Raw genomic sequence first — 13,413 nt, 5'->3', positions numbered from 1 at the left:
TATAAAATATAAAACATCTAAATATAATTATATTTAAGAAAATATTTTAGCAGTAATTTATAATAATCTTTCATTTTTCATTTTTTTATAATAATTTTCTCTAAAATATTTTGAGAATCTTTCTATTTATTTTACAAGCTGTCTGTAATCAGTTGAGCATGTACATGTATTTGAGTACAGCAAAATGGTTGCGATTCCTGTGCACATCAAGTTAAGAATATGCATTTCTATATAATCTAACTCTCCTGTCTCTGCCAATCTCCTATTGTTGACAGGAAGCGCTTTGAGAAAGCAGAGGCTGAGTATGTTGCCGCTAAGATGGACTTGCACAGGAAAACGGAGGTGAAAGAGCAGCTGACAGAGCACCTGTGTGCAATCATCCAACAGAATGAGCTGCGCAAGGCCTGCAAACTGGATGAGTTGATGATTCAGCTAGAGCTTAATGCTGAGGATGTCCCCATCCCAGAGGAAACAGATCTAGAGGACAAAGAGAGGGAGGCCAACTCCCAGCCTGTTACTGAAAACGGTCCTGCAGCAGACACGGAGGGGCGTACAGAGGTGGATGGCTCAAGTATGAGCAAAGACAGTTCCATTACAGAACCAACGATCAGCCAAGACAATCAGGAGAGCAAAGCAACAGATGTTTCTGCAGATGGGCTAAGCTAGCTTCCAAACATCATCAGTTTAATAGAGGCTGTATGACAGTTTACATAACACTTGCTACCAACTTTAGAAATTGTGAGAGTGTTGAACAAACCAACAATCCTGCATTTTGTGAGGATAAAAGGCAGCCTCAGTGTGATATTGGTGTCAGGTTTCCAAATACTGTGAGCGTTATTCCATTACTACTACTAGCATTAAAAATGCCTGAACATTACAGGGCTAAAATATTGATTATGATCTGTTAAGCTCGGTTTTTGGTTTTAATTGAGGGTGCTACATGATCCTAAATGTGGGCAGTTAAAATAGTGCTATGTATTTTATTGTGGTTCCTTTGGATGTCAGTCATTTGTACAATTTAATCTGTCTTCCATTAAGTAAATGGAGTACAAATCTCTTGAAAACACTGTGCATCTTAAAAACACTATAAAAGACTAAATACTGTTAACTTGATTGTTTTATAATTTTGACATTATTCAAAATGGAATAGACAATACAATACTGGTGGTAGTTTGTAGCTGTGATTTATTTCACATGATGTTGCACAAGTGAATGTTGGAATCTTTTATCTGTATATGGCTTGGGGGTTTTTATCATACAAAGCTGACAGTTTGCTCAGCAGAGATGAGAACAATTGATTCGTACTGCAGAGGAAAAAACGGTTGAAGTGTGGGAAGTTGAATGAATGGCATAGTTTTTTTTAATACATATGTTGTATCATTTATACTTTTCTAATAAAACTCAGATACACCATGCAGAGCTTTGCACCAACACTAAAACATTTAACATTGTATAACAGTACGGTTATGTTATTTAAAAATGTTTTTAAAATATATTATGAATGTCATGAATTTGACTATATTCGTGTGCATTATAATGACTATAAAATATGCTATAAATTCAATATTTAAATTATCTGTTGGGTGAATAAAGTGTTTTAATATTTTAACCGATTTTGTACTTTTTATTGCACACCTCATAGCATGTTTAAAAATGATCCTTTGGAATACACTTTGCATTTTTGCTTGCGTTTTAAACATTGTTTAAAGTGGTAATGCATTCGTTATTTGTAAATAATATGGAAACTGTTCTCATATTTTCATATAACGGTTTATTTTATAAACGAATTTAAGGAAAGCCACAAACCCTATTCAAGTGTCTCTCGACTTCTAAGGCTCCTTATATCCACCTAAAACTCTACAGCGATTCAGTAATGTCTGGACAGCCCTTGAGAAACACATAGACAAATATTTGCAAATTAACATTTTTAACGCTTTTTTTCAGCCCCACTTAAATTCTTGTTAAAACATTGCTCTTTTACTCCATCATCGACTTAAAGCAAAAATATTGATACTAATATTAATTTTCATATGTAACAGTAAAAATTTATTAATCAGAGCCATTGTATGAAATCATCACGATATTAAATACAATATTCTATTCTTTTCTATTCTGGTTTGACTATATAAAACAAGGACTGACAAATCCTTGAAGTAAATACAGGAAAGGAGATTTTCGTGAAGCTCAGTTTGTGAGAGCGCATTTCTGATTTATGTGCCCTCCGTCCGTCGGGACAGGTTGAAAAGACTTCGTAACCCGAGAAACTCGAGGGAAAAAAGAAAAAAAGCGCACGAGATCAACTTTTACTGAAACTTTCTGCCTTCTGGCAAGTCATTGGTTATCCGGTTTTGATCATGATGATTATGCAACATAATGTAAAATGAAAAGCAACGACTGTTAATGCTATTTCATTTTAAAAGTCATTATGCTAATTAAAGTCATCTCCGTCATCTTATTGTAACCATAAAAACATCCTATTTTAATCTACATAAAAGATACACTTCTCAAAAAACCTTAACATATACACAAAATCGTTGTAGCCTAATCTAAAATGTTTACAGTTTTATATTGTGAGTATATTAAAATAGCCTAAGGAACAACCGCTAGTTAGAAACATAAATATCATAAATCAATACAAAAGTGCTTAGCCAACTGCATTAAATCGTGAGATAAATCAGACTGATTTAACAGAACATTTTAACACTGAGAACAATATTGCCATGGTTTTAATAGGCCTAAAACTTTTTGTTAGACCATATTTGTAAATATGGTCTAACCAAATATGATTTACTACGACTATGTCGACGGAATTCCTCCTGTTAAACAGGATCAAGTGCGGTAGTGCTGTCCATTGACCCCTGGTGCTGATTAGACGACCGCGAGCTTTTATTTCACTAATTACAATTAAAGTGCCTCCTTCTGTGCTCACGCTTCATATCCTGCGCGGAAAAACACACCGCGCTCTGATGATAGCGTCAGGGGAATTCAATTGTGCCTGTCGCTCAACTTTCCATCTAAAACTAGTTAAAGTCCTATAATGTTAATGGTGTCGTGAGCAATAGCTGGACGACTTCTGTTTTTAAGTACGTTTTAAAGACATTAGCCTATGTCTGAAAAATTCTGTGCTGGTTTAGTCAGACCTGGGCCATATTAAAACGTTTGCAAATAATTAATCACTACTGATGCGAGAATGCTGCTTATTGTAAGATTGCGTGCTATAATACTACCAAACCAAATAAAGTCTCATTTTCCATTCTTGTATTATAGTGTGGCTATAAAGGCGCATTAAAATGGTCGTACAGATTCCTTGACAAATTGCTCAGTGCTTCTTCTTTATTATTTTCGTGTAAGAAGATCTTGTGTATATTGTTTTAACTACTGTAAACTGGATACTTTTAAACAATCGGAATATACTATACTATATACTGGGCTGTCATGGGCTTTCCATTACACAAATATGTGGATACAAAATATGTAGGCTATAGCCTATATACTCTGAGACGTGAACTGAAGTGTATTGTCCATGTTCTGGGTTTTATTTCGATTACTAATTAACTCCTTTTGTAATTCATGAGTTTAGCTGGATTGTTGACTCTGTGTTTATCACAATGTCATAAAGTCAATCCACAGAGTTATGAGTCATGTTTTCAATTACGCACGTAGGCTACATTATAAAATCATCTGTGGAAAAATCCTAACAGGCAAGAAATACATTTACAAAATACATTTCAATGATGATTTGTCCGCTGGTGTTTTTGAATAATTTAAAAAATATTTTTATTAGGCTGTTATTATCCTATTATTATTATTATTATTACAATTATTAATGTTCATTTACATATTTAAAGCGAAATATAAGAGCCTTTCATTTCGTTATTATGTCCATCTATTTACAGCCTTCCCAAGATCATGGAAAACTTAAGGATATCGGGAAGATTGTGCTTTACAGGCCAGGAAAACTGGCCTGGAAAATGAAGATTAATAAAATTAAAAAAACGTAATTTATTCTAGTTCAGCTCTAAAACATTTAGTGCAGTTTCTTTATATTTTATTTTATCTCAGCAATATCAAATGAATGGAACTCATTCAAAGTCATGGAACTCCACTGATCAAATATATTTGATTTTCAAATCAATGGAATTCGATTAAAATTGAAGCAATGGAAATTGTTAAAGCACACTTTAGGGTAGCTGTCGGTCCAAAGTCATCATGAACCAGAGGGGAAAAAAAAAACTTTTAAAGTTTGGATTTTGACAGGCCATAAACAAACCCCAATCGCTTTCAACTGCGACGTCTGCGTTCAAGCGATGATGGACATGTGCCACACGGATTTGACATTGGACTGAAAAACGTTTTGCTGGTTGTGGTCGAAAGGAACGGTTTTACAGACGGTCTTCTTTTGCACGATCTTTCAGCCCGATAGCAGGCCTTTTGAGAGAAGTCGCTTGTAGAGGAGCTGGCAACTGAGGGAATGTAGAGGGAAAACTAATGATGAAAAAGGTCTACTCCATCCCAACAGCGGCTTAATTAAATACATGGAAAGAAGGAAAGCAGCACATCTGGTTTCAATCCGTTTTCCTTTGATGGCATCAAGTGTTCTTTTCCCAGATCTGGGGCTGGAAGCTACGGGATGTCTGTGGCAGTGAGGAGCCTATAGACTTTTGCCATTGAAACACATGGACATCTACCTTGTGAAAGCCCCCACTTATAACTCACCAAGTGGTCTGACACTACTCCCAGCTGGAGATGTGTAGGCCACTGCAGCCAGAACTTTCTCCGGTTTTTGGTTTGACCGATAACATATATTTGCTCAAGTCTGTATGACAAAACATTATTTTTTAAAACGTTTTAGTGTTTAAACATCAATAGCTAATGCATGTGCATTGTTATGGTTATCAGAATATTCTTATAGGCTATGTGGTAGGCTACTATACAAATCTTTTAAAAATCTCAGAGAAATTTAATTATTTAATTATTTTTAATGAACGCCAACCAACATTATTTGAGGGCGCTCAACGAACGAATCAATTGGCAGAGTAGACATAATCATTTAGCTAATGGAAAGGATGCTATTCAAGGAAGCCAACGAAAACGCTGAATGCGTAATCAAAAATGCCTTCCCAAAAATTACTGTGACATAGGGCCGTTCACACCGAAAGGTCTACTGAGCTCCTCTTCTGTTATTTTTCTCTTTTTATGTAAATACGTGCTAAACTGACGTATTTTGAGCCAACATCTATTATTTTTGCAACATTTTGCGCATGACACCGCGTTCTAAAGACGAGGCGTTTTCCCATTCCACTTTTAAACGCAAAAACGCGTTCTGTGTAAACGGCCTCTTTGACAGTTTAACCTTACGGCCTCGTTTTCATTCGCGTAAAAATTAAAGATGGCGTCTGACTACTACAGCTATATAGGTATTCAACTAAACCATCCCATTAATGGACGTTTCCTGCAACCGTTACAAATGTCTTTGTGCCACCACTCACTTGAACATTGTTTTGAGCGAAATGATAATAAGTGACAGATATCTAATTCAGAGTTTGGGGAGGGTTAACCTTCGAAGGGAAGCTGTGATGGAGGGAGGGGGGCTGTTAAACGTCAAAGACAGCACAAAGTCTTTTGCCACATAATTACGAGAGCCTTTCAGCTCCATCTTCTCTCCCAGGGGTCTCAATTTTTCATTTACAATCCACTCCACTGCATGCCAGTGAGCGCGCCGTTTGAAGTGCCAGAACACGTGTGTGTGTGTGTGTGTGTGTGTGTGTGTGTGTGAGCAGGGAGCACGGCGTGGAGCAGAGGAGAGAGCCAACAGTTTAGGGAAGGCGGTGGAGTGTCCTGCCTCCTCTCGCTGCTTTACACACATGCATCTGAAAGGCATCAGCATTTCTGGATCAGCGCTCAGTCAACAACTGCGTGGAGCTCTGGGAGTTTTTTCTTATTGAACCAACAATACTTTGCAGAAAGATTATATGGCTTTGAGTGGACGCATTCAACAGACTTCGTGGTCTTTATAGTCCTATTAAGTTCCACAAAGTTTTATATCAAGTTGAAACATTGCTCCACCTGGATAAGTAGCTATCATAGTGAGCAAAGGCAGCCAAGGCATCGGTTTGGACGCGCTGTTCCTTATGAGTTTGTCTTCAAATTTACGCAAGGAGGACCTGTTTGGTTAACCTAATACACTTGCCCCGTTTTTTTCTCTTGTATCGTATTTGCGTCATGACTTCTAGCTATGCACATGTAATGGACAGACAAGCAACCATATCCAGCAGACTGGAGAGTCCCATTACAGCCAACCTGGAAAACCTGCAAGCTAAAAAGAACTTCTCGGTGAGCCACCTGTTGGATCTAGAGGAGGCTAGAGAAATGGTCGGTTCTCAGGCGGACGAAAGTGTTGGCGAAACGGGCAGGACTATGCTGGAATCTCCGGGTTTAACCAGCGGCAGTGATACAACACAACAGGAGAGTAAGTCTGCTCACACTCCCTAAGAAAATCAAGTGCTGTTGTAGATTTATAGAGAGAATCAATAACATTTAACACAATATAAAATTAACTGACAATATTGGTAGCCTATATTTTGCTTACAAAAATACTGTCAAATTTTAATGACTAGCCTTTTTGATTATGTAGCCTATGTAAAGTAGTAACACACTGGATTAATCATTAAATTGAATTTATGATTTTTAAATGTACTACTACACAGTTTAGCAAATGTGTAGACAGGTGATGCGAAGTTTCGAAGTTTCTCTCCCGAAATAATACTAGCAGAAAAAATAATTCCGCATGAGAAAAGTTTATGGGTCGTGAACGCATTTTGTACATAATTTATGATTGTTGACATTCCAGCCCTTGTGCGTTAATGAAAATATGGCCCCGTAAACATTGCGAAATTTGTGTTAATTTTTATGAGTAGAACTGCTTCCTGAAATTGACTTTATTTTATAATTTGCTTAAAGTTTAACCTATATAATAATTAGCAGAACATTTGCAACGGTGAAAAAAAGTTATGAATAATAGGCACGTCTCTGTCATTTTTTCAGTTTTCTTGGTTTAAGGAAAATATTAAAGATAAAAAGGGCGCTAGAAAAACCCACAGAAAAATCCTAAATCTACTTTCTGGACCTTTTCAGTTCATTTCAACACTATAATTTGTCATAATTATCCTGCATCCGGAGAACATACATATGCGATTATGGTATCGAATAGCAAACTTCATTACTTATGTGTACAAATATAAATCGTCTTTTGCGGGAAAAAAAATATTTTGGCCTGTTGCTTTCTTTCAAACTTATGTTACAGCGGAATTATTTTATTAACCTAAAATTTTGCTATATTACGAGTAGGCCCTACTTTTTACATTACACTTTCTATTTTATATTTATTATTATTAAGTATTATTAATCGTAAAAATTTAAGGTAGGCCTAATCACGTTTGCTTCCTACATTGCCGTTCTTAGTAGGCTATATAGGCTTGATATAGAGAAATCCACAATAAAAAATAAAAATAAACCTTTTCCCCAAGCCTTCTGTTGTTGTTTTTAAAACCATATCTCTATCCTGAAATTAAAACTTTATGTAAATGTATGAAAAGGTTGTCGTCATTATTGCATTGTTTGACATGAGTCTGCATGTTTTTTTTTCTTCTTCTTTCATTTATTCCCCAGCGTGTAGATGCTTAAATGCATTATTTTCTCTTTTGGTGTGCATATCAAAATTACTCGCACAACTATAATTTCAAACTCTGAGAACGTTTTTATACGTTCTTATTGTTGTCATTGTATGAGGATTGTTCCAAGATATACTGAGAAATTACAAATACAGGGAAATCAGAATGAGGTATTCAAACACAATGTAATAGTCTTATTTCATATTTTGTTAGAATCCATTCACTCATGTGTTATTTGTCAAGTGTTTTTCCCAAAACTCTTGGACTCATTTTGTAGAAGCTTTTTAAAGCATTTCCCATAACAAGCCCAATGCCCCATTAAACCGCTTGAGTTTTCATTTAAATGTAGCAAACAGGAAGTTTAAATAGTAGTTAAACTGACCTTTACAATCTGAAATTGAACCAATAAAATGTTGGCATTCAACAATCTTTCCAACAGGCCTAAAGGGCCTATACCCCTGCTATGCCTAGGCCAAATGTCAGTGTTCATCTGTGATCCTTTTGGAAAATTATGGTCGTGGAACTACTGTTGTCATGAAAAGCAAAGGGATGGCAACCCCAAAGGCTGCAGTTTGTCTGTGCTGTCAGTTGAATGATTATCGAGTCTCATGAGAGTCTAAGTTACTTCTGTGCTTTTGGCTGTAAAGTACTGATGGGAATAGGCTCTTTAAACGTTGTTTCAAAATATTCCTGTTTTGACATGCTCCTTTTCTATCTTTTATTTATTTGCTTGATTGCTGGTGGACATTTTGCATATGCTGTTGGTCAGATTAAAGAACAGCAAAGGCATTTCTCATGAGTTTCTCTACGTTTATAAATCTCTCCTTCAGTGCAGGCTGAAGATGAAACATGAGCAAGAACAAAAACAGTTTTTGTGATCGCACACATAGTTTGTCTAAAGAATTCCATGACAAAAAGCAAAAAAAGTTATATTTATAATGACTTGAGGGGGGAAAAAATGTAAATTAGCCCCTCTTGTGGGTTTATGGTCTTGTGAGAAATGTCTAGGCTCATTACAAAACATTTTTCATTAGTTACATTGTACAGTAATGTTCACTAGTTTAATAACTGGTATCACTTTACTGGTTGCAGTATAAATTTGTGTTAAATGTTATTTTTAAAGCCACTGTAAAACACTACAAAGGCAAAAAAGTAAATATATTTTAATAAATATTTGCTTATGATTTATGATTTATGCTTTGCAAAAAAAATAATAAAATAAAATATATATATATATATATATATATATATATAAGATGATTTCCTTTAATGTTAATACCAGAAAAAATTTGTTTTATTTTTTTTTTCTAAATCAACAGCATACAAGATAATAAAAAATGGCTATAATAGTAACATAATGAGAACTAAACACCTGCTGATGGAGATTAAATTTGAAATATCTAAAAGCTGCATCTCCTGAGATAAATGTATGTGTGTGCTTTACCAGATGAACAGCTGAACTCAGAAGAAAAGAAGAAGCGTAAACAACGGAGGAATAGAACTACGTTCAACAGCAGCCAGCTGCAAGCGCTGGAGCGAGTGTTTGAGCGGACACACTACCCAGATGCCTTTGTTCGAGAAGACCTGGCACGCAGGGTCAATCTCACCGAAGCTAGAGTTCAGGTAAACGTCACACCCCACAATCAGGTCTTTAGTTTACTAGTTGATTAGAGAATGCATCAATTTTGAGAATTTAATACAAAACATACTGAAGCTTTCTGCATAATACCTCAAAATTAAAATACGTTTAGAAAAAAAAATGACCAAAATCAAAAGAAGATTTAACCACTTGCCTAATTCAAGGTTTCAGCAAAGATTCAGTTACAGATGTACGTGATGGTAACACTGAAGCTTGGTGTTGTCATCGGCCCCATCGTCAGAGTTCAGCATGATTGTTTAAAAATCCCCAGCCGATCACTCTGCCTCTCAGCACACATGCTGTAGGCCGCAGCCAGTCTCCACATTCTCCTGTAATGAGACTGTTTTTGTAGAAAGATGGGGATTATTCCCATTTATAGATCAAGAGAAGGAAGCGGAGAACGAAAGGAAAGAAATAGAACAAACACATCTGCAATTAATGTGTCCCAGAAAGGGAGCAATACAGAAATGCTTTGATAAAAGAGACTTTGAGCTCATTCCTCAGGCGCTGCGTAACCGGACACTGTGCCTCCACCAGGCCTGGTGCTGCAGCCAAGGCTTCGAGATCTGGGCTTCCCGCTCGGTCTCCAACCAAGTTTCACAAGCACGTCTGCTCATTCTTCAAACCTCTGATGTGTCCTCTGCAAAAAAGGTGTACATGTGTGCACCAGCGGATCAGGATGAATTAAAAAAAGTGCAGCAAAATATCATCCTACAGAGCTATGTCAAGCCTGAAACTTTTAATTGCATTTTGATTGTTTTAATATCAATCGTCACACTCCGTTTTCTGAATCTGATCACAGCAGAGCCAATCATGAGAGTCAGGAACAATTTCAAGTAGAAAAATGCATCATCTAAGGTCACAGAACACAAAAAGATCTGAAACTTTATAGCTTCGATCTAGCATTTTTTTCCGATGCATGCAGGCAGTATTATACCAGCTATATCTTGAGTCTTAGAATCTGCTTTGCTCTGCAATTTATCTTTCATCGCTGTGCACTAAATATCCAGAATAACCACCATACTGTGTCATTTCGGCTTGTGCTCTCATAGGTGTGGTTCCAAAACAGACGGGCAAAGTTTCGGCGCAATGAGCGGGCGATGCTGGCCAGTAAGAATGCTTCGCTTCTCAAATCGTACTCGGGCGACATAACGGCGGTGGAGCAGCCTATCGTCCCCCGTCCCGCACCCCGTCCAAATGACTACCTGTCCTGGGGGAGCGCAGCCCCGTACAGGTAACTCTCTGAATCCTTCTCATCAAAGCGCTCTGGTTTCATTTCATTTCCTCTCTGTACGTCTCTTCTGCTCTCCTGCCGTGACTTCATCTTCTCCAGGTTGCCCATGTTTTCTTCTTCCAAATGTTTTAGATTAGATTTTTTTGTACAATTTCATTCTTAAGCTCTTTTGTTTTCCTTCAACATTTTGGTGGAGTCGGAGGGTTAGACAGAATAAGCAGAAATGGCAATGCTCTGCTTTTCCCAGCAGCGCTGCGTAGGTCCAAACAGTCCAAAAAGTAGCACAAGGACTGGCTAGCAGGTCGTTTTCTGCCACTCTTTGTGAAAGTGATGGTGGGCCGATCCCCTGATGATGAAGTGATAATCTGAAAACAAACCATATTAAATCCGCCTGTGACCCTCATGACCTTTGAGCCATAGGATACAAATTGGCTTTCAGAAGGAGAAAAGTCCACTGGGCAGGATTTTTTGTGACTCTAGTTACACTTTGGTTATGATTTACAGTAATCTTCATTCTTAAAAGCCGTATAGAGTAACTAACCCTGCCACTCCGGCCAAATACCTTTTTCCCAGCAGCTGAAATATGCAACTCGACCGGGAACACTTTCTGGCATGGATACGCATTTGACCAGCGATAATGCCAGCAGAACGAGCTTGCACAATTTCAACTCACACCTAACGCATTACTGTGCACGTATAATGCATACATATTAATGCAGTATTTATGAAGAATTGTTAACTATTTATATATTCTTAAGCTGGTACCCAAGGCCGGAGGGAGGGCCAATGCGAATGCCACAGAAAATGCTGCCTACAGAAAGCAAGTACTTTTTAAATTTCTTTTTATGGTTTATCATTTAAATTGAAAAATTAAGCACTATATTTTGGATTCACATGAAGACAATAAACATTTAATTTTTTTTAAATTTGGGGCTTATTTGTCAATTGAATTTGAAATGCGTTTAACATATTAAAATTTATATTGAGTATCTCGTATCTTATTTTCAGCACCATGGCAACCTACCCACCCACTTGTGCCAACACCACTTCCACCCAGGGAATGAATATGGCTAACAGCATTGCAAACCTGAGACTGAAGGCCAAAGAGTACAGCCTCAACCAGGTGCCCACTGTCAATTAAGCCTGAAACGGGGGACGAGATGAGGGGACAAAGAGAAGCAAGAGACGTTGAGAAGAGAAGAACGCAGAGGAGCTGGATTAGTTTGGCCTTCTGCAGTGTCAAGAGCAGAGTGGATGGGACTTTTCGCCCCCTCCTAAAACAATGGAACTGCATTGTTGTCCCTTATCATTTGGCTTTTTTCTTCATCACAGATGAAGGTATGTTTTTGAGAAACTTAATCTCAGTTTGTACTGATCCGAAGATTGTAAAGACAGCGCAAGGTCTGCTCTTTGGAGAACAAATCAACGAGCAGGGCTCCGCTAAATCTGTAAGAAGTGGCAGACGGAGCGTCTGGATGCTGTAAGCTGTTCTTTCCTTGTTCTTTTTTGGCTTTATTTTGGGTCAACCGGACGGAAAGTAAAGACACTTTCATGGCAAACAATGGAGGACTGTTGTTCACCATTCATCACTGAATGGTTTAAATTACACAAAAAGTTTAATGCTGAGATTTGGCAAAATACTGACCCAAAATGTCTCCATGTCTACATTCAGTAGAATAAAGACACATTTGTGGACTTTAGTCAGTAAACAGGAAGCATTGAGGTCGGATTACATCTTTTAATGTCTTGAATATTACACCACTGTTTAAGGTAAATACTGTGCCCCATGGTGACCTATGTATCCGCTCACAGTACATTAACACATTATGTTTCAGTTTTTCCAAAGGTGATTTTTTGTTTAGCAATTATATTTTCCTTCTTATATTTGGAAACCATATAGTAATAAAACTTTTTCAAGCAATAAATCTTATGCTATTGTGTTGAATCCCGCAGCTGAAGAGATCATATATGTTTTTGCTAAATGCTCATATTTGAGAAACTGTTGCAGGCAACAGTATTACTTCAACATGACCTTACAAAATATATGCGTATGTAACATTTCTTGCATTATGTTAGTCAAAACACCAACGCTACAAAATAAATAATCCAAAATGAATTTTGTTTCATATAATAGATTTTGATGGTCATCAATGTGCTTTCAATTGTGTCTGAAACTATGTAAGAGAAATATGGGTTTTTAGATTTATCCTACGATATACCTAGATTATTTCTGACTTTTCAAATTTTTTGCAGGGTAAGTTTTTTTTGTGGAACACACTAGGCAACACACCCGTGTTATTAAAACAATTTTAGAGCATCATACGATACTATGCAATGCCGCTAAGCTATGTTTTTCTGGTTGTGTTGATCCTGTCTAAACAAATCGGAACTTTTTGTTTTAGCAAATGTTGATTCCTCATGGTTTGCCCATGTACAAAGAAAGAAAATGCCCCACTAATTAAATCAAATTCCATTTATGTACTGTTTTTTTAATTTTTATTTTATTTTATTTTTTGCAGCGAGTGAAGATTAGGCACAATACTTACCCCATATGTTTCAATTGATTATTCTCAATTTAATTGCAAATTCAATATTTTTTGACAGAATCTCAGTACATTGTCATGCTTTTTGAGCATGAATTTCAGTTTTGCCATTTACTCGCACAGTTTGTTGCAACATCTGTAACTCTATATGTTTACATGTGTATGACGTGATCACTTTGGGGACATTTAGAGCATTTAAGTTTAAATCTGGTTACCGATTATGTCCTATATAATACGAGTAGATAGCCACAATGGTAAGCATTTTTATGTCACAGCATGATGGGAAGCAAATCCCGGTTACCCTTATATTTCTATGGAGGAAAGAAA

General features: G+C 36.9%; 2 protein-coding genes across 3 annotated transcripts in view; both read left to right on the top strand.

The window, feature by feature from the left end:
* LOC107698333 (RAB6-interacting golgin-like) overlaps window positions 1-1,467 on the top strand; it is a 3,642-nt gene extending 2,175 nt beyond the window's left edge. Inside the window, exon 5 of the mRNA XM_016499292.1 lies at window positions 276-1,467. Coding sequence (XP_016354778.1) covers window positions 276-666 — 391 coding nt within the window. The 3' untranslated portion in view covers window positions 667-1,467. The remainder of the gene's footprint in view (window positions 1-275) is intronic.
* A 4,437-nt stretch (window positions 1,468-5,904) lies between these two features.
* LOC107698373 (paired mesoderm homeobox protein 1-like) lies at window positions 5,905-12,631 on the top strand. 2 transcript variants are annotated; one of them, XM_016499360.1, is made up of 5 exons: window positions 5,905-6,469; window positions 9,118-9,293; window positions 10,362-10,543; window positions 11,302-11,363; window positions 11,552-11,680. In XM_016499360.1, exons 1-5 carry the CDS (start codon window positions 6,223-6,225, stop codon window positions 11,605-11,607), a joined length of 723 nt encoding a protein of 240 aa, XP_016354846.1. In that variant the 5' UTR covers window positions 5,905-6,222; the 3' UTR covers window positions 11,608-11,680. The 2 variants fall into 2 exon arrangements, with proteins under 2 accessions (XP_016354846.1, XP_016354845.1); XM_016499359.1 differs by lacking the exon at window positions 11,302-11,363 and having other exon boundaries at window positions 11,552-12,631.
* The last annotated feature ends 782 nt before the right edge of the window (window positions 12,632-13,413 follow it).

This window comes from Sinocyclocheilus anshuiensis, unplaced genomic scaffold, assembly GCF_001515605.1.
Source record: "Sinocyclocheilus anshuiensis isolate Anshui unplaced genomic scaffold, SAMN03320099.WGS_v1.1 scaffold1746, whole genome shotgun sequence".
Classification (NCBI taxonomy): Eukaryota; Metazoa; Chordata; class Actinopteri; order Cypriniformes; family Cyprinidae; genus Sinocyclocheilus; species Sinocyclocheilus anshuiensis.
The sequence above is the reverse complement of the archived record's forward strand: the minus strand, read 5'-3'. Positions and strand labels throughout refer to the sequence as shown.